Raw genomic sequence first — 21,209 nt, 5'->3', positions numbered from 1 at the left:
ATAAAGTTGACAGAAGTGTCTGAACGTGCACCAAAGTTATCACCCAGCATGAGCCACTGTGATAAATTTGGTGCACCTAGTCTAATTCTTAGCTGTCTGAAGATAAGCCGCCATCAGTAAATCTGCCCCGTAGTATTCTATTCACTACAATGTAACATTTAGAGGCTGCGGGGAAAACGCACGGAAACTATCATGTGTGAATATGGTCTTATTATATCAATACTATAAACAAATTGTACTTAACCCAAGCAAACAACATGCCAGCATCCACAAATGGTCCTACATGAAATATGGATAATAAATATAACAATAACTTAAAGTTTTAAGCAGTCATTTAAAAAATAATATATTAAAATGTAGCACAACGTTATAAAAATGTGATTGCCCTTTAAATTTTCTGCTGTATGAATCATCATGGCAGGTGCCACAAACAACAACCAATAGAAACACAGGATTTGAATCTAAAGTAGGAAAAAAACCATCAGTTGGTGCCAGTCTGCGAACGCTCTTTATAGAGATAGGACAGGCTCCTTTTTATTGCTACAAAGCGACTTATAACGTTTATTTCTACTGAGACCCGGATCTACATCAGCGCGTTGGGAGATTTACCGCCAACTGCAGGACCAGAAAGGTAAAATTCCCTAATCTGATAAATGGAATTGCTGAATTATGTCATCCCAGATAGCGACAGTTGGTCCCTCCATATTGTTAGAAAACTGATACTGACCAATGGCTTTAACCAAAATAGCCAAAATATGTAGAAACTTGGGTGACTAGGAATAAATATGTAGAAACTTGGGTGACTAGGAATAAATATGGAGGAACTTGGGTGACTAGGAAAAAATATAAAGAAACTTGGGTGACTATTATTAAATATGGAGGAACTTGAGTGACCAGAAATAAAATGGAAGCACTTGGGTGACCAGAAATAAATATGGAGGAAAATGGGTTACAATAGATAAAGCTGGAGAAACTTGGGTGACTAGAAATAAATATGGAGGAACTTGGCTGACTAGAAATAAATATGGAGGAACTTACTATAGATAAGGCTAGATAAACTTGAGTGATGTCTCAATATACTGCAATATTACAACCTGACAACAAGGATTTGAGGTGTTAATATATCTATTATTCTATGGTTATTGGTAAGAATCTGTACCAGGACTGTAGTGGTGGCAGAAGACAACTAGTTATAAAGTCACATAGTATCACATAGTATTAAGTGTGTCTTGTGAGAACATCTTATTGGGCCTAGTGATAAGAGTAACATTTCTGTAATAATGATATAAGAACACTCCTAAAAACTGAAAAAACCATTTGTAATAAATGTAAAAAACATAAAAATAAAAGCTTATCCATACTAACAACAAATGCATGGTCATTATTATTCTGTATGTAATATGTATAGTGTACACATATAGGTATTGTCACTATTACCATTATATATCAGTGGAGCGCTCCTGTCATTAATATTCTGTATGTAATATGTATAGTGTACACATATAGGTATTGTCACTATTAGGGTATGTGCACACACACTAATTACGTCCGTAATTGACGGACGTATTTCGGCCGCAAGTCCCGGACCGAACACAGTGCAAGGAGCCGGGCTCCTAGCATCATACTTATGTACGACGCTAGGAGTCCCTGCCTTGCTGCAGGACAACTGTCCCGTAGTATAATCATGATTACAGTACGGGACAGTTGTCCTGCAGCAAGGCAGGGACTCCTAGCGTCGTACATAAGTATGATGCTAGGAGCCCGGCTCCCTGCACTGTGTTCGGTCCTGGACTTGCGGCCGAAATACGTCCGTCAATTACGGACGTAGTTAGTGTGTGTGCACATACCCTTACCATTATATATCAGTGGAGCGCTCCTGTCATTAATATTCTGTATGTAATATGTATAGTATACACATATAGGTAACGTCACTATTACCAATATATCTCAGTGGAGCGCTATTGCTATTATTATTCTGTATGTAATATGTATAGTATACACATATAAGTGACGTCACCATTACCATTATATCTCAGTGGAGCGCTCCTGTCATTATTATTCTGTATGTAATATGTATAGTATACACATATAGGTGACCTCACTATTACCATTATATCTCAGTGGGGTGCTCCTGTTATTAATATTCTGTATGTAATATGTATAGTGTACACATATAGGTAACCTCACTATTACCATTATATCTCAGTGGAGCGCTCCTGTCATTATTATTCTGTATGTAATATGTATAGTATACACATATAGGTGACGTCACCATTACCATTATATCTCAGTGGAGCGCTCCTAACAATATTATTCTGTATGTAATATGTATAGTATACACATATAGGTGACGTCACCATTACCATTATATCTCAGTGGAGCGCTCCTGTCATTATTATTCTGTATGTAATATGTATAGTATACACATATAGGTGACGTCACCATTACCATTATATCTCAGTGGAGCGCTCCTGTCATTATTATTCTGTAGGTAATATGTATAGAATACACATATAGGTGACGTCACCATTACCATTATATCTCAGTGGAGCGCTCCTAACAATATTATTCTGTATGTAGTATGTATAGTATACACATATAGGTGACGTCACCATTACCAGTATATCTCGGTGGAGCGCTCCTGTCATTATTATTCTGTATGTAATATGTATAGTATACACATATAGGTGACGTCACCATTACCATTATATCTCGGTGGAGCGCTCCTGTCATTATTATTCTCTATGTAATATGTATAGTATACACATATAGGTGACGTCACAATTACCATTATATCTCGGTGGAGCACTCTTGTCATTATTACTCTGTATGTAATATGTATAGTATACACATATAGGTGACATCACCATTACCATTATATCTCAGTGGAGCGCTCCTGTCATTATTATTCTGTATGTAGTATGTATAGTATACACATATAGGTGACCTCACTATTACCATTATATTTCAGTGGAGCGCTCCTGCCATTATTACTGTGTATGTAATATGTATAGTATACACATTTAGGTGACGTCACCATTACCATTATATGTCAGTGGACCGCTGCTGTCATTATTATTCTGTATGTAATATGTATAGTATACACATTTAGGTGACGTCACCATTACCATTATATGTCAGTGGAGCGCTCCTGCCATTATTATTCTGTATGTAATATGTATAGTATACGCATATAGGTGACATCACCATTACCATTATATCTCAGTGGAGCGCTCCTGTCATTATTATTCTGTATGTAATATGTATAGTATACACATATAGGTGACGTCACCATTACTATTATATGTCAGTGGACCGCTCCTGTCATTATTATTCTGTATGTAATATGTATAGTATACACATATAGGTGACGTCACCATTACTATTATATCTCGGTGGAGCGCTCCTGTTATTATTACTCTGTATGTAATATGTATAGTATACACATATAGGTGACGTCACCATTACTATTATATCTCGGTGGAGCGCTCCTGTCATTATTATTCTGTATGTAATATGTATAGTATACACATATAGGTGACGTCACCATTACTATTATATCTCGGTGGAGCGCTCCTGTTATTATTACTCTGTATGTAATATGTATAGTATACACATATAGGTGACGACACCATTACTATTATATCTCGGTGGAGCGCTCCTGTTATTATTACTCTGTATGTAATATGTATAGTATACACATATAGGTGACGACACCATTACCATTATATGTCAGTGGAGCGCTCCTGTCATTATTTTTCATGCATTATATGTGTTGTATTTGAATGGAAGATTTTTATTAACATTTTTTTTGTGTATTTGTTTCTGATTAGAAGAGACGACATGAGCTCCAGGTAAGCTATGAAGTATATTGTAGTGATTCAGTTACTATATAGGGAGGGACAGGACATATACAGATGTGACAGGGTCTGTAGTGACTGGACTGTGATCCACCATAGCAGATACAAGTGCAGCATTTCTATCTTATGTTATAAACAGGATCAATTTAGTTATAATTGTCAGGTAAACTATAAAGTGTTTGTCCTATCAGAGTGACCCCTTTCCATATCCCCTATTATGGATTAAGGACGTCATAGTAGCGTCATTAGGGCTGAAGCATTTACAAATGTTAAAATAGACATGAATTCATCTGTATTTAAATTGTAGTCACATAATGTCCCCGGTTTATTGGAATGTATAATATCTTTAGTTTAGGGCATTCAGGAGGGGTCTGGGCTTTAGTATAAGAGCATGTTCACACGTGGCGGAATTGCTGTGTAATTCCGCTGCGGACAGTCCGTACTGGAAATCCGCAGCAGATAGTCTGTCCATTGTTTTACACACCTTTTTAGTTATCTTTGTGCAGACGTTGCGGAAGACACCGCTGCGGACCACAGGCTGGGGTGCGGAATTTGGTGTCCGCAGATACACTGGCTGTTGCGGACTTGAAGCGTACTTGTGCCGGAATTTCTCCATTGACTTCAATGGAATTGCAAAATTACGCAATGAAATCTGCAGATGTTATGTGTGTTGCGTTGCGGATTTCTTTTACGAACAGGATATTTAATCATTCTGGCTGGACCTATGTGTTTCGAGGTCTATAGCCGGACTGAGAAGGAATGTTTTAAAAGAGAGCAGGATGAACTCTTCACCTTAATCTGCAACGACTAATCCGCAGCAATTTACTGCACATTTTAGGCAAAGGTGCAAAGGAATCTGATTATGTGCGGCACTGATGCGGACAGTGTCTGCAGAGATACGCCACGTGTGACCATGCCCTTAGGTAGCGGCAGCTTTTAGTATAAAAATACACATATATCAATCTTCTTTACAAAGAGTCATATTCTCACATATTCATGAAAATATTTCCTTCTCTTTAAGACTTCCAGGAGAGACCGCCCGGAAGAGGAAGAGAGAACTCATCGCTCTTTATGAAGAAGAGACGTAAGTGGAAGACAACACAACAATGTATTACATGGTGTCACGGTCACAAGGTATGTGGACCCACTAGGCCGCTCCACCGTAGCGGGGAGGCAGCTGACCAGGTCACAGTCTACACGAAAGTCAATAGCAGATAGCAATGCTTGGGTACCTGAACTAGTCCAGACGGTGGCTGTGGCTTCAGCACGGATGGAGGCCGGTGCGGCAGCTAGCGCCGGACGTGGCGGGCAGTATCCGATGTAGCAGAAGACACTGGACGTGGCAGAAGACACTGGACATGGCATAAGACACTTGTCGTGGCAGAAGACATTGGACGTGTCAAACGAAAGCAGGTGCAGTAGACACGACTCCAACACTGGTAGGCACAGGAACAAGAACAATACGGGATACAGGAACGGTTAACAGGGCACGGGTAACAACTGGAACGGGGAAACACTAAGGGACCATTTGCAAGACAGACTGGAATAGACTAACAATGCTCAGGCAAGGATCAGAAGGCCTGGGCCCTTCTTATAGACCAGGAAATCATGGCAGTTGATGATGATTTCCTCTGTGCGCGCGCTGGCCCTTTAAGGGACACAGCAGAACGGAGCGGAAGTGAGCGCTGGCATCTCCTAGGAAGGTGATGGGGACCAGCGCTCATGGATCCATGGCTGCGGGCATTGGGAGGTGAGTATAACCGACGGCCCGCGGCCATGGACGCTACACATGGGCTCCCATTTACTGACACGTGTGGCTGGTCACTGGGGGTGGCTCTTTTTTCAATATAAAATTTTTATTGACAATTTCATAGAAAGACAAAATGAAAAAAGGAAATGTAATACAAGCATGGACAATTCGATGCATATAAGTGGCCTACAAAAGAATAACAATACGACGTCGGCCAGAACAAAAGTCTGATTATATTATAAAGAGAAAATCATACAACACATCTTATATGCTGTAGTGTCACAGCAAGATAGAGATAAAAATAAGTAAGAAATAAAATAAAATAAAATTCAAGCGTTATCCACCTAGAACCATGTTCACCAAAACATCTGCAGAAAGCAAAAGTAGAAAGCTGCACGTGCCTAGCGCCTAATACATTCTATATGGTATTGTACAACGTATATGAAAGAAAGAGACCCATAGCCCCATATGAGTGCACAACGCCCAGAGTGCTATATCAATGCCAATTAGACACACAATCACGGAGGGGTGGCATGAGCCTTGCAACCAATTTCTACTGGGGTGGCTCTTTATGAAGAGGGGACAAATCTTTAAAGGCTATGTACATCTTTGAGGGCATTCCCATGGACGTGACAGGTTCAGTGTCAGCGGGTCCTGCTTGTCTTTAACACGCAGGATCCACCTGTACTCGATCACATCTAAGAACTGTGATCGATTACAGGTGGATCCACCAACACTGAACCCGTCACGTCCGCGGGACTGACGGATTCAGTTTAAAGCGATCTATACAGCTGTTCTGTATAGAGAATACAGAACTGCTGTATTTCCAAAAGTAAAACTAATTTTTAATAAAAACTATTTACAAAGTCCCACTTATCAGACTGACTAATCTATTTATTAAAGAAACAAAAATGCCCTCAAAGGTGTACATAGCCTTTTAAGGGATTTGTCTCATAAAGACAACCCTTCTTTATGCCATATTCAGAAGTTTAGAAGTCATAGAGGGGTTCTCCCACATGAGACTCCCTTCTAAGAGGCGTAATGTAGAGGCCCTATGTCCATGAATTACATTATTAGTCATTCATTACAACGGCAAGCGTATGCTACAGGGGACATGTACAGCCAGAAATGTCTTCCCTGGTGAGAACAGCACGGGTAAGAGGAACCACCAGCTTCCTTTTAAAAAGTAGATGTGTTCATGAGAAAAAAACCTTTACGATAACATGTCAAAACATTTATAACATTATAAATGGATTATTCTAAAACTCTAGGTACGGCTCTGTTCACACATGCATCATGGCTTCTATTCTGATTTTTAACATTGGACTGTTATTAATGTGATATTTTACACTTCTACCACAGTTCACCATCTGCTGCCGCCGAAGAGACCCAGAAGAGGAGGAAGAACGACCTGACCCAGCAGCAGGAGGAGATGGCTGCTTTCTTCAGACTCCTTGGTAAGACTCATTGCTCTCCAGTGGTTCCAGCCTTGAACCATGTACACACTATCCAACTTAATCACATGAAGCCGTCCTCCTCCATTATGTATTTATATTATTTCATATATGAGAACTATTTGGTGTTTTTAGTGTCTTCACCCCCCACAGACGTTTATACCCAGGTTGTGCCTTGGGTCACACCTCTAATGTAACAATCAGACCTGCCATCTATTGACACTTTACTGTCTTCTCTATCATTCATTCTAAGCAGGACTATATATCCAAGCCCTATTATCTATAACCCCTCATGAACGTAGATAAATGACATATCACCCGTCTCTGTGACAGTCACCACTTGTGATCTCTATGTTTTCTAGGAAAGCTACTGTAGAAATACAGAACTGGTTCACTGTCCTCCTCTGCTGCTTATTTCAATGTTATGTCCCAGAGGATTAATATTTTATTACTTTTCTGTATTTCCATCTAATATCATGAAATTTACTGAGTAAATAGATCAAATTGAAATTATGATATTTCTGTTCTTTTTCTAGAGGATAAACACATCAGGCTGTTTCTTGCCAGGGACAGCTGCTTGAAGATCTCGGACAAGGTAATATAACAGTGAGAGAAGAAACAGAAAATCTGCCACATTACACAATATCCACCATAATTAACCCCTTCCCATCTTGTGCCACACATTTATGGCACTGGCAGCTGGTAGGTAATGCACAGCACAATAAGGAGGGGTCCGGGATCTAAACCTGCAATGTAGCAGAGGGTGTCAGCTGTAACATATGCTAAAAACTTGCTGCAACGGCCGGGATCGGCACTAGCTGCGGTTCTTGCCTTTTACCCCTTAGATGCCACAGCGTTTAAGCGGTTAGACAGGGGAGTTGTCGTGGGGTGCCGTTGGGTTTCCATTAAACTCTTTAGGTCTGATATCTAAGTACTGTTATTAGACCTTACCAGAGTACGGGCCTAATAGGATCACTGTCAGTTTTCACTGTCAGGCATAATATACTGTTATACTGAAGTATTGCAGTGCATTATAAATGCGGTCAAACAATGACCTGGTCAAGTCCAATAGTGGCATTACTAGAAATGCGTAAAAAGATCAATAAAGAGAAAAAACTAAAAATCCCAAGTAAATAAACACTATTTTCTGTACATAATGTCTTTTTATGGCAAAAAAGTTAAAAAACCTCCACATTTGGTTTTGTCAACTATAAAATTTGAAGAAGCAGCAAAGTGTAAGAGAATTGGAATAACAGCGCTGCTGACTAGAAATGAGACAGTAGTATTGAATATTTATTGTGGCTATTGTGGGCGACAATAAATAAATATTCAATACTACTACCGTCTCATTTCTAGTCAGCAGCGCTGTTATAGAGGTTTCCGATTTTCCTGCCCCTTGCTCCTGCTACCAGCACGGGGCGCGCTGTGGCTGCCGGTCAGAATCTGCTTTTGCACACACCAGGGTTGTGACTTTTGCTTGCACAACCTGCTTAAGTGAGCACAACTATACCTGTATCCTGCACCTCGCTGCTACTAGGTGACTTGCACAATGAGGCGCTGTGTCTTTTATCTTTTTTAGTTTTCTTCAAACTATAAAATTGTCATGTTATCTGTGTTGCACAGTGAACGGCGTAAAAAAAAACAACTTACAACCAATGGCAGAATTCCTGTTTTTTGCTTATCCTGCTCTCCAATAAGAGGAATAAAAAGTGATTGAAAAGTCACACGTGCCCTAAAATGTCACCAATGCTACAAACCATCCCGCTAAAAACACGCCCTCACACAGCCCTGTTGATGGAAAAATACAATTATTATGGACCTTGGAAAGCAGCAGCAAAGTGTTTAATTTTTGCAAAAGTAGTATAAAATAAACTACAAAAATTACGAATCTGCAGAATAAATTTAATGTTATGTCTATCACCCAGTGAATGGCATAAAACCTTTTATTTTTATTTAAACAGCACCCCCAATTTTTTTTTGTTAGCGTTATATGTACCCCAAAATGATGCCATTAAAAATACAAATCGTCGTGCAAAAAACAGGGCTATGGTGGTATGTCGATGGAAAAGTAAAAAAGTTATGGCTTTCAAAATTCACAGATGAAGGAACGATGAAAACAAAAGCTGCGTCCTTAAGAACAAAACTGCCTGCGTCTTTAAGGGGTTAAATAAAAGGGCTTATGCTGCTGTGATAGACCTGCTGCCATCTATAAGAGGGGACATTATATAACCACATACAGTGCAGTTACATTGTTTCCTTATTAGTAATCACAGGAATATATTGACCTCATATATAATAAAATATTATTCAGAAGTAAATTTACTACCAGCCTCTAAGTGTCCTTCTCCTCCCCCTAGTATCTCCTGGCGATGGTCCTTGTGTACTTCAGGAGAGCCGGATTATGTACCAAGGAGTATAGAAAGAACTTCTTTCCAGCATTGTGAGTTTCTTTTATTTTAACCAATATGTATTTACCTGTATATGAAAGGGAGATGTAGGGAATGTACCGAGGCCTCCATGTCATTTACTTATACTAGCGTTTAGTAGGTCTCCCCTTCCTTCCAGGTCTCTGCTTTTTATATAACTACTCGGATCTACACTGTTCTGAAATATTACATCATTTATTTGGTTTATCTTTTTTCTGCCAGATTCTTAGCCAACCAGCATGAGGAGGAAGAAGACCGGTTTCGTCGAGAGATCTACCCCTGGGCCTTAGGACGGCGTTGGATTAAGAAGACGAAAGGATTATTTCGTAAGCGCAGCCTGTTGCTCCTCCAGATGGGATACAAAGCTTGGGTGGACCGGGCCACCTGTGATCTGGTTAGTAAAAATAAAACAAAAATATAGTCTATCATGAAGATTCTGCGGTGATAATGTCATTCTAATTTATATGCTGTTTCATTCCAGATCATGGCAGAAGACCCTTTGCACTGGGCATGGAGAAGAGAGAGGCAGATCCATCATTGCTGGGCAGTTCCCTATTTGAGGAGAGATAAGCGGGAATTCACCATCCATGGCCCATGGAGCATCCCTCCATCCTGCTCCCTCTGTGAGACCATCCTTCTCCATCCATGCAAGAGGGAAGTTTGCCAGGCAGACACAATGGAGGAACCCGGCACCGCAGAGTCATAAACATCTGTGGTAAGTAAATAGCTGGTGTGGAAGAAGAGTGTTAGCCCCTTAACGACATGCCACATACATGTACGTGGCAGCCATTAACCCCTTCGCTCAACTGAATGTAATAGCTCACCTGGACATAAAGTATGGAGCAGGCTCACGAGCTGAGCTCACTCCATACGCTATGGGCGTCAGCTGTGTATTACAGCTGACACCCTGAACTAATGGCCAGGAGCAGCAATCGCTCTGTTCCTGGCCGTTTAACCCCTTACATGCCGCGGTCAATAGCATCCGCGTCATCTAAGCCATTAGAAAGAGGACGGCCCCATGAAGGTTATCAAAGCAGCCCAGGGGGCTAATGAAAGTCCCCAGGACTGCCTTTTTACTGCCTCTGAAAATGTACTGCAATACTAATGTATTGTAGTACATTTTCAGAGGCAGTAAGAAGGCAGTCCTGGAGGCTTTCATTAGCCCCCTGGGCTGCTATGATAACCTTCATGGGGCCGTCCTCTTTCTAATCGTCTAATTAGTATTAGTCATTATGTCATTAGACATAGTATTAGTTATTAGACATTAGTATTGCAGTGTATTGTACCAGCGATCTAACGATCAGTGGTTAAGATCCCCTGGGGGGACTGATAAAGAGTGTACATTTTTTTTTAATAAAGTCTTCAGTAGTAAAAAAAAAAAGATTACAAAATAATGAACAATTAAAAAAACTCCCCTTTTCCCATTTTCCCTCTAATGTAATGTAAAAAATAAACAGAATTGGTATCGATGTGTCTGTAAAAGTCTGAACTATTACAATACAAAATCATTTACTACGGTGAACGTCATAAAAACAAAACATTAAAAACACCAAAATCACTGTTTTTTGGTCACTTTAGCACTAAAAAAGAATGTAAGAAAATGTGATCAAAAAGTTGTATGTACTAAAAAAGGGAACCAATAAAAACTGCAGCCCCATAAAAATAGCCCTCACCACTGCTCAATCGACCAAAAAATGAATGGCTTTCAGAATGCGGTGAAACAAACACCTTTATTTCCTTAGCAAATATTTTTTTTTAGAGTAGTACAATTTAAAAAAAAAATCACGGTCATCGCACTGAGCTGCAGAATAATGTTTAGTTGTCCTTTTACCGCTCGGTGAAATCCGTAAAAGCAAAACCTAAAAAATAATGGGGGAATCACAGTTTTTTTCCAATTCAACCCTACAATTGTTTTTTTTCCGTTTCCAAAACGAAAAGCAAAGAATTGCCTCTGGTAGGGTTTAATAGTAGCCTGTCAAAATCTCTATATACTGCTATACATTAGTATTTCAGTATATGGTGCAAGCGAACCAATGATCGCTGGATCAAGTCCCCTAGGGGGACTTCTAAAAAAAAATAAAGAAACTGTAATGTACCAAAAAAAATAAAATTAAAATTGCCCATTTCACCCCAACAAATATATATGATTTAGTTTCCGAGTACATTATATGGTACATTAAATTGTGGCATGAAAAACTACAACTTGTCCCACAAAAAAACAAGCCCTCATACGGCTATGTCGGCTGCGTCGACGAAAAAACGTAAAAAGTTATGGCTTTTGGAATTGCTGGTAGCAAAAAACAGAAATGAAAAAAAAATTGGCTGTGTCATTAAGGGGTTAAGTAAAATCTTAAATACCAAACCTGTCCCTAACTAAAAATCTAGCCTGGATATATTGAGCTAAGATAAATATGGCTACTAGAGTATGAAAATTGTTTCTTAATCTGTCAGAATGCTCCGTAATGTGAAATACATGAATTGTTAATGAGAACTTCATATAGAAGAGAACTAGACAAGGACTAGGATACGAGGAGAGAGGATCTCCTCCTCACTGGCCGTTATAGGCAATGTGGAGCATTAAGAACCTGCAAAAGCAACCAATGCATAGAGTGTAGGAATAAAATATCATTCTAGATTATTACATCCTCAGTCCTAGTAATGGAAACACGGAGAAATGATAGAGATATCAGTATCTATTAAATGTCATTACTATATGATACAGAACATACAATCTCCATGATTTACTTTCTATGCTATAACACTAGATCCACTGTCATTCTACACCAATGACTGGTTCTCTGTACATTGTATCCGTTCACTGGCGTAGCTATAGGGGTCGCAGCGGTCGCAATTGCGACCGGGCCCCGAAGCCAGGGGGGCCCACGGCCCCCCGCACCACATCAATAAAAAGTTTCTATAGTAACTCGGGCCGCGGGCCCCTGTTACTATAGTAACATACTTTACTTACCTTCCTGGTTCCGGATCGCAGCGGAGGTCCTGACGTCAGGCGCTGTGCGCAGCGCATGACGTCACAGTGCTATGCCGCCGCGCACAGCATCGAGACGACAGAACTCCCGCCGCGGCCGAAGAGGAAGGTAAGGTTAGCCCTGACTGGCGGGGTCCGACTCCCGGGACCCGCCAATCAGCTGTTTTGAAGGGGCCGCAGCACTCGTACGAGAGCTGCTCCCCTTCATTCCTGTCACTTCATTCCGGTCACACTGTGAATCGGTGTCGGCGATTCACAGTGTGAGCAAGTAGTGAAATGAAGGGGAAGCAGCTCTCGTACGAGTGCTGCGGCCCCTTCAAAACAGCTGATTTGCGGGTCCCGGGCGACACATCAGCTATTGATGGCCTATCCTGTGGATAGGCCATCAATGTTTAGGGACTGCACAACCCCTAAGCCTACGATGTATCAGGCTTAGGGGGCCCATGAGACAGGATCACAGATTGTGTGATCCTGTCTGCTGGGCCCTGTATCTAAGCCAATCACATGGTAGGCTTAGATACATGGCCCATGCGTGATCCTGTCTGCTGGGCCCTGTATCTAAGCCTACCACACTGTAGGTTTAGATACAGGGCCCCAGCACACAGTAATCTTATACTGTATAAGATTACTGTCTGCTGGACCCTGTATCTAAGCCTACCTTGTGGTAGGCTTAGATACAGGGTCCCACAGACAGTATCACACATGGGCCCTGTATCTAATCCTTAGGGTATGTGCACAGACACTAATTACGTCCGTAATTGACGGACGTATTTCGGCCGCAAGTCCCGAACCGAACACAGTGCAGGGAGCCGGGCTCCTAGCATCATAGCTAGGAGTCTCTGCAGGACAACTGTCCCGTACTGTAATCATGTTTTCAGTACGGGACAGTTGTCCGGCAGCGAGGCAGGGACTCCTAGCGTCGTACATAAGTATAATGCTAGGAGCCCGGCTCCCTGCACTGTGTTCGGTCCGGGACTTGCAGCCGAAATACGTCCGTCAATTAAGGACGTAATTAGTGTGTGTGCACATACCCTAACACACGTGTTACTAATCATTTTTTGTGTGTTTTCTTACAGGTTCGGCCGTTGGACTACGGCGGATTCCAGGACTACTTCGATGACAGCTTTTTTTTTTATTAATAAAATGGTTAATAAGGGCTGTGTGGGTTTTTTTTTTATTTCAATAAAATATTTTTTCTATGTCTTTGTGTTTTTTTTTTTAAACTATATTACTACCGCCTTAGTAATGGCCAACGGCTGATTGACAGCATCCATTGCTAAGGCGGGGCTTAGTGTTAGCGGATGCATAGGCTAACACTAACCCCCTTTATTACCCCGATACCCACCGCCACCAGGGGTGCTGGGAAGAGCCGGGTACGTTCCAGTACCTGACCATCTGTAGTGATGGTCGGCCACTGGGGTGACCGCAGGCTGGTATTATCAGGAGGGGAAAGGCCAAAAACAGTGGCCCTCTCCATCCTGGTAATGCTGCCTGCTGCTACTTTATTGTATCTGGCTGGTTATGAAAATGGGGGGGACCCCATGTCATTTAAAAAAAATAATAATAATTGGAAAGAACGATGTGGGGTCCCCCCCAATTTTCATAACCAGCCAGATACAACACAGCAGCAGCAGGCAGCATTACCAGGGTGGTAGGTGCCACTGTTTTTGGCCTTCCCCAGCCTAATACTACCAGCCTGCGGCCACCCCGGTGCCTGCCTGTCACTACAGATGGTCGGGTACTGGTTTGTACCCGGCTCTTCCCAGTACCTCTGGTGGCGGTGGGTACCGGGGTAATAATGGGGGTTAGTGTAGCCTCTGCACCGGCTGACATTAAGCCTCGCCTTAGTAATGGAGGTTGTCAATCAGCCAGCAGCCATTACTAAGGCGGTGATAATAAAGTTTAAAAAGATACAAGCACATAGAAAAAATATTTTATTGAAATAAAAAAACACAACCCTCATTAACCATTTTATTGAGAATAAAAAAAACGCCGTCATTGAAGTCCTCGAATCCGAAGTCCAATAACCGAACCTGTAAAAAAAACACAAACACACAAAAATAATCAGTAACACATAAAGAAGCAAAATTATTATTCTTACCTATCCTGGGTCCAGCGCTGGAGCTGCAATGTCAGCGAGCTGGGCCCTGTATCTAATCCTATCATGTGTGATACAGTCTGCTGAGCTGTGTATCTAATCCAATCATGTATGATACTGTCTGCTGGGCCCTATATCTAATCCGATCATGTGTGATACTGTCTGCTGAGCCACTGTATCTAATCCTATCATGTGTGATACTGTCTGCTGAGCTGTGTATCTAATCCTATCATGTGTGATACTGTCTGCTGAGCCCTGTATCTAATCCTATCATGCGTGATACTGTCTGCTGAGCCACTGTATCTAATCCTATCATGTGTGGTACTGTCTGCTGAGCCACTGTATCTAATCCTATCATGTGTGGTACTGTCTGCTGAGCCACTGTATCTAATCCTATCATGTGTGGTACTGTCTGCTGAGCCACTGTATCTAATCCTATCATGTGTGATACTGTCTGCTGGGCCACTGTATCTAATCCTATCATGTGTGATACTGTCTGCTGAGCTGTGTATCTAATCCTATCATGTGTGATACTGCCTTCTGAGCCACTGTATCTAATCCTATCATGTGTGATACTGTCTGCTCAGCCACTGTATCTAATCCTATCCATAGTTTATAGGGTCGTAGTGCTATAGATATGCTATGCTGTCTCATATACACACTTTTTTTGGGGCGGACACATATGTATTGGGGCTATTTCCCGGACATTTTAAGCCCTGAGGGTATGTTCACACGGCAGAGTCCGTTACGGCTAAAATTACTGTGCTGTTTTCAGGAGAAAACAGCACCGTAATTTCAGCCGTAATGGCATGTGCAGGCGTCTTTTGCTGCGTCCATTACGGAAGTAACTGAAGCTGGTTTTCCATGGAGTCCATGGAAAACGGCTCCATTTACGTCTGAAGAAGTGACAGGCACTTTTTTACGCGCCGCCTTTTGACAGCGACGCGTAAAAAAAAATGACCGTCGGCACAGAACATCGTAAGACCCATTCAAATGAATGGGCAGATGTTTGCCGACGCTTTTGAGCCGCATTTTCGGACGTAATTCAATGCTAAAACGCCCGAATTACGTCCGTAAATAGTGTGTGTGAACCCAGCCTTAGTGACGCCCCCGGCTGCTAGTGCTGCATTGTTGGGTCACTTAGGAGACCCAGCGATGCAGCTGAAAGCGGACCGTCGGCCATGAGAAGTTTGCGGGGGGGGGGGCCCAGTAAGAATTTTTGCATCGGGGCCCATGAGCCTCTAGCTACGCCCCTGTATCCGTTGTCACTGGCGGCGGTCACATTGCACCAGATAATATTTTACCTACCAAGTCTTCGTTTCTGGATAAAGTATCGACATATCGCTTCTCTCTGAGTGTTTGGTAACATTGACATTTTGGTTCCTATAATGGACATGTACAACAACTTTCTTTATTTCTCCATTTATAACTAAGATGTACTACTGCCAGGATGGGGACAACAACTGCCTGACAGCAAGAAGATCTAGAAGACTCGATGGATGAAGACCGGAGATATATCCTTTTCATTGTCACACGCATGCACATACAGACACCGTCACATTCATGTACATAGTCATACAAACACACAAACATACACACACACATACAATACAAACATATAGACACACACAATCACTGTAGGTAGTCACATGCAGTCACTAGGTAGTCATACACCTTGCAGTACATACATTTTATAGCGTTTACCTCCCTTAGTATGCCCAGAGGAAGGGCAGTACAGCGGCCATGGTTTCCCTGCAGGTTTCCTCCACTGGGGGTTTTTCCTGCCCTGAGTGTTGCTGTACCCTCTTTGTGAGTGATGGGAGGTAAAAACAATAACACATACACATACATATAATAAATTTCACATTATTACACTTTCCATACTGTGTCTGAGTCATTCTTCTATTTCTGTGTGTGAATGTAAACTGTAATTTAAAGAGTTTCTGTGTAAATATTAAAGGGGTTCCCTGAGGATTTATATTGATGGCCCTTCCTTAGGATAGGTCATCAATATCAGATCGGAGGGAGTCCGACTCCCGACACCACCGCTGATCAGCTGACTGAAGAAGCCACAACAATGAACTCCATAGTTGTACACTGTGCCCGGGATTACAGCTTTGTGCCATTCACTTGAACGGAAGATTTTACTAAATTGATGGTAAAATCCAGCGTCTGGAGCACATATTTATATCACATCCTCGTCGTGATATGCCATCAATTACTATCTGTTCAGAACTCCTTTATTAACTAGGGTAAAATGTGTCTTTTTCATGTTTGGTTTACATGTTCCCTTTCAGGGTGGTTTCAGATGTGGCAGCGCTTCTTTCTGCCATGGATTTTGGCCTCTCAATCACATTCCCTGATAATACATCATACACTACTCCACATGAAGACCTACAGGTGACATAGAAGAGACTATGACTATAGGAAGAAGATAACGTGATCTGTCATTCTGCCCCTCGTCTACCATCACAAGGGCATCAGTCATGAATACATTTCACACAAAGACGGATGAGGAACGTTACCCTGAAAACCGTGACCTAGGATGTGGCTGGGCAGATTCTGAGCTCCTTCCACATTTCATCCTTTTTCTGATAATACAATGATGGATTTGTTCAGACGCTTTAAGAGAACATGACGAATAGGTAAATAAAGTCAGTGTAATATTGATGGTAGTGCAGATATGAGACGATGTGATATAAGCGTAGAGCGGCCACGCATCCATTTACCCTCAGCATTACACTGTCCTTCCATGTTTCTCCAGCCTCTGTCCTTCCATTATATCTCGCCCCATCTCTGTGAGATCAGTATGAGATTGTGGGTGAACAGTCAGACATGTATGTAACTGAATGTAAATGTGTGATGGGTCCATATAGAAGGAGATCATGTAATTTCACTACATAATGTGCTTTATTTCTGTCTTTATATTAAAAGGCCACAAAATTAGTAACATTTAATATTTAAATAAAATGTTTTTTCTCCTTTGTTGTTACAAGTGTGGTAGTGTCAGTGTGTGGTTACTAGTGTCATTCTCATGGATAATCAAAATGTTGTAAAATTGTGATCAATGGTGAATAAAACATCAAATATTGCATATATTTTCAGTTTTTCCACAATATTTACATTTCTGTGCGAAATCATACGTTAAAACCAAGCACACCATTGTTTTTCTTGTGAAATTCTCGATAAGTTTGATGTGTCACATGACCCTCTTCCCATTGAAAAAACTAAAGTTGGATACAAAATGGCCGACTTCAAAAAGGCCGCCATGGTCAACACCCAGCTTGAAAAGTTTCCCCCCTCCCATATACTAATGTGCCACAAACAGGAAGTTAATATCACCAACCATTCCCATTTTATTTAGGTGTATCCATATAAATGGCCCACCCTGTATATATAACACTGTCTCTTCCCTGCTGTTCTATCAGAGAGCGAACCGTGGAGAGACAGTGTCACATCTGCAAATATCACAGTATTTGACATACATAAGATAAACAATATAATAAATTCCCCCACTCCCATTATTCTGCCTTGTTAGATAGGATTTAGGGTTAGGTTAAGGTTAGGCTAGGTGATTAGGATATACAAGCATTAGGGTATAGTTAGTAACAATCTAGGGTGAAGGTTATGGTAGTATAATTTAATATATATATCTGGGCTGGTAGGAGAGAAAGGTTGTGTTCAATGAGGACATGGATAAATGGACATAATTGATTCCTCTGTGGCTAAGATTCATTGACGATGTCTTGATTCTCTGGACGGGAACCAGGGAACAGTTCAATGAATTCATGGCCATCCTTAATGTCAATGAGATGGGGCTCTTTTTCACCTCTGAAATCCATGACAGCAAAATGACGTTCCTTGACATCAATATCTTCAAGACTGAACAAGGATGTATTCAAACTAGCATCTATAGGAAGGACACAGCGACCAATAGTCTTCTGAGGTGGGAGAGCTGGCACCCTGTACCATTAAAAAGGGGGATACCCAAGGGACAGTACCTAAGGGTATGAAGGAATTGCTCTACCATCACAGACTTTGGAATAGCTGCAACAGATCTACAAAATAGATTCCTTCGGAGAGGCTATCCTCGCAAAGTCTTGAGATCGTCATATCAAAACGCTTTGAGTTGCAACAGGAGTGATCTCCTTTTTCCCAGGAAACGGTCGATTGATGAGCAGATACCCATTGTAGGGATGAATGACTCATTGAACAAGGAGGTGTTTAGTGCCCTACAAGCCTATTGGGGGATTCCTAAAACAGACCCCGACATTGGAAGCATGGTGGGTGATAAACCTTTGGTGACTTACAGGAGGGGTAGAAACATCAGGGACCGCCTGGTACACAGCCACTTGCAACCTACCTCTCCTACGTCGTGGCTCACACATGACATTAAGGGTACCTTCAGATGTGGATCATGCAAGGCTTGTGACTCCATACTATGCCGCAAGAATTTTAATAGTCACACTACAGGGAGGACTTTTGTTAATAGGTCGTTCATCAATTGTAGAACAAGAGGAATTGTCTAGCTCATTTTGTGTGTTTGTGGGCTGCAATATATTGGTAAGACTTTGAGAGAGTTCAGGAGAAGGATTAGGAACCACATAAGGGACATCTGCAGAAATGAGGATACTCCAGTGGCAAGGCATGTTTGGGAGTGCCATGCTGGCAATACGAACGTCATCCAATTCCAGGGGATTGAGCATATACGCCCTTCGCCCAGGGGGGGGGAATTAGATAAGAGGATTTTACAAAAAGAGGCCCAATGGATTTTTCGTATGCAGACTATGAAACCTGCGGGCCTCAATGAACAGCTTTCCTTCAACTGTTTCTTATAATCCGACCCCCATTATTCCACCTGGTATGTTCAATTGAGGCACTTACACTTCTTATATACACATTTACACTAATTCCCCTAACTATCCTTATACCCCCAGTCTTTTACCACGTTACAGTGAAGGGAATAAGTATTTGATCTCTTGCTGATTTTGTAAGTTTGCCCACTGTCAAAGACATGAACAGTCTAGAATTTTTAGGCTAGGTTAATTTTACCAGTGAGAGATAGATTATATATAATAAAAAAAAAAGAAAATCACATTACCAAAATTATATATATTTATTTGCATTGTGCACTGAGAAATAAGTATTTGATCCCCTACCAACCATTAAGAGTTCAGCTCCTCCAGACCAGTTACACGCTCCAAATCAACTTGGTGCCTGCATTAAAGACAGCTGTCTTACATGGTCACCTGTATAAAAGACTCCTGTCCACAGACTCAATTAATCAGTCTGACTCTAACCTCTACAACATGGGCAAGACCAAAGAGCTTTCTAAGGATGTCATGGACAAGATCATAGACCTGCACAAGGCTGGAATGGGCTACAAAACCATAAGTAAGACGCTGGGTGAGAAGGAGACAACTGTTGGTGCAATAGTAAGAAAATGGAAGACATACAAAATGACTGTCAATCGACATCGATCTGGGGCTCCATGCAAAATCTCACCTCGTGGGGTATCCTTGATCCTGAGGAAGGTGAGATCTCAGCCGAAAACTACACGGGGGGAACTTGTTAATGATCTCAAGGCAGCTGGGACCACAGTCACCAAGAAAACCATTGGTAACACATTACGCCGTAATGGATTAAAATCCTGCAGTGCCCGCAAGGTCCCCCTGCTCAAGAGGGCACATGTACAGGCCCGTCTGAAGTTTGCAAATGAACATCTGGATGATTCTGAGAGTGATTGGGAGAAGGTGCTGTGGTCAGATGAGACTAAAATTGAGCTCTTTGGCATTAACTCAACTCGCCGTGTTTGGAGGAAGAGAAATGCTGCCTATGACCCAAACAACACCGTCCCCACTGTCAAGCATGGAGGTGAAAACATTATGTTTTGGGGGTGTATACCTTTTTTTCAGGACGCGGCCAGGTCTTATATGTTGGGAGGGCATGATGTGCTGGCTTTTGGTTTGGCATGCAGAGCAGCCCGCTTTAGCTAAAAGTAGTGGCGTTACAAATAGGCTGTGATTCGGCAATATATGCTATGCCTGACGACCAGCACATTATCCCTCCACGTATTACACATAGTACTGACACCCCATGTACTATTCACAGCACTGACCCCCATTCATCACATTTATTTATTTATTTATTTATTTTTATTACATTATCACACAGTTCTGACACTTCCATACATACACATTTCTTTTTTACCATACATTCACACCCTAGCACTACACTAACACTGACACTCATTTATCGCACACCTTTGAGCACTTAGTTCGCCACTCCACTCAAGATTAGTGGGAGTGGCTATCACTATTTAATGCACACTCCTTCTGCAGCATTTTTTGACCTGTCTGCGTCCTGCTGGGAACGGGTTTTCACCCACCCACCCACCTAGTAAGTATGGCCTTTTTTGTGGTTTTGATGTTATATATGTCCCATTTTTTTCTGCTTCTGTTTTTAAATTAGGAACGAAAATTCTAGTTAGGGACTCGCAAGGCACTGGGGACCCTTGACTTTGGGTTGCGAGCTTTGCGTATTTTGTCCAAAATAACAACTAATACCCCATGGATACTTTTTACTGTGTATACCTTTTTTTCAGGACGCAGCCAGGTCTTATATGCTGGGAGGGT

General features: G+C 41.6%; 1 protein-coding gene across 1 annotated transcript; it reads left to right on the top strand.

Annotated features, from left to right (window-relative positions):
* Window positions 1-512: 512 nt before the first annotated feature.
* On the top strand, window positions 513-16,412 carry LOC142652735 (speedy protein 1-A-like). Its single transcript, XM_075828406.1, has 9 exons — window positions 513-631; window positions 3,834-3,854; window positions 4,882-4,944; window positions 6,973-7,067; window positions 7,601-7,659; window positions 9,422-9,504; window positions 9,713-9,884; window positions 9,972-10,205; window positions 16,009-16,412. Exons 2-8 carry the CDS (start codon window positions 3,844-3,846, stop codon window positions 10,194-10,196), a joined length of 708 nt encoding a protein of 235 aa, XP_075684521.1. The 5' UTR covers window positions 513-631; window positions 3,834-3,843; the 3' UTR covers window positions 10,197-10,205; window positions 16,009-16,412.
* The last annotated feature ends 4,797 nt before the right edge of the window (window positions 16,413-21,209 follow it).

The sequence above is a fragment of the Rhinoderma darwinii genome, chromosome 5 (genome assembly GCF_050947455.1).
Source record: "Rhinoderma darwinii isolate aRhiDar2 chromosome 5, aRhiDar2.hap1, whole genome shotgun sequence".
NCBI classification, from domain to species: domain Eukaryota; kingdom Metazoa; phylum Chordata; class Amphibia; order Anura; family Rhinodermatidae; genus Rhinoderma; species Rhinoderma darwinii.
The sequence above is the reverse complement of the archived record's forward strand: the minus strand, read 5'-3'. Positions and strand labels throughout refer to the sequence as shown.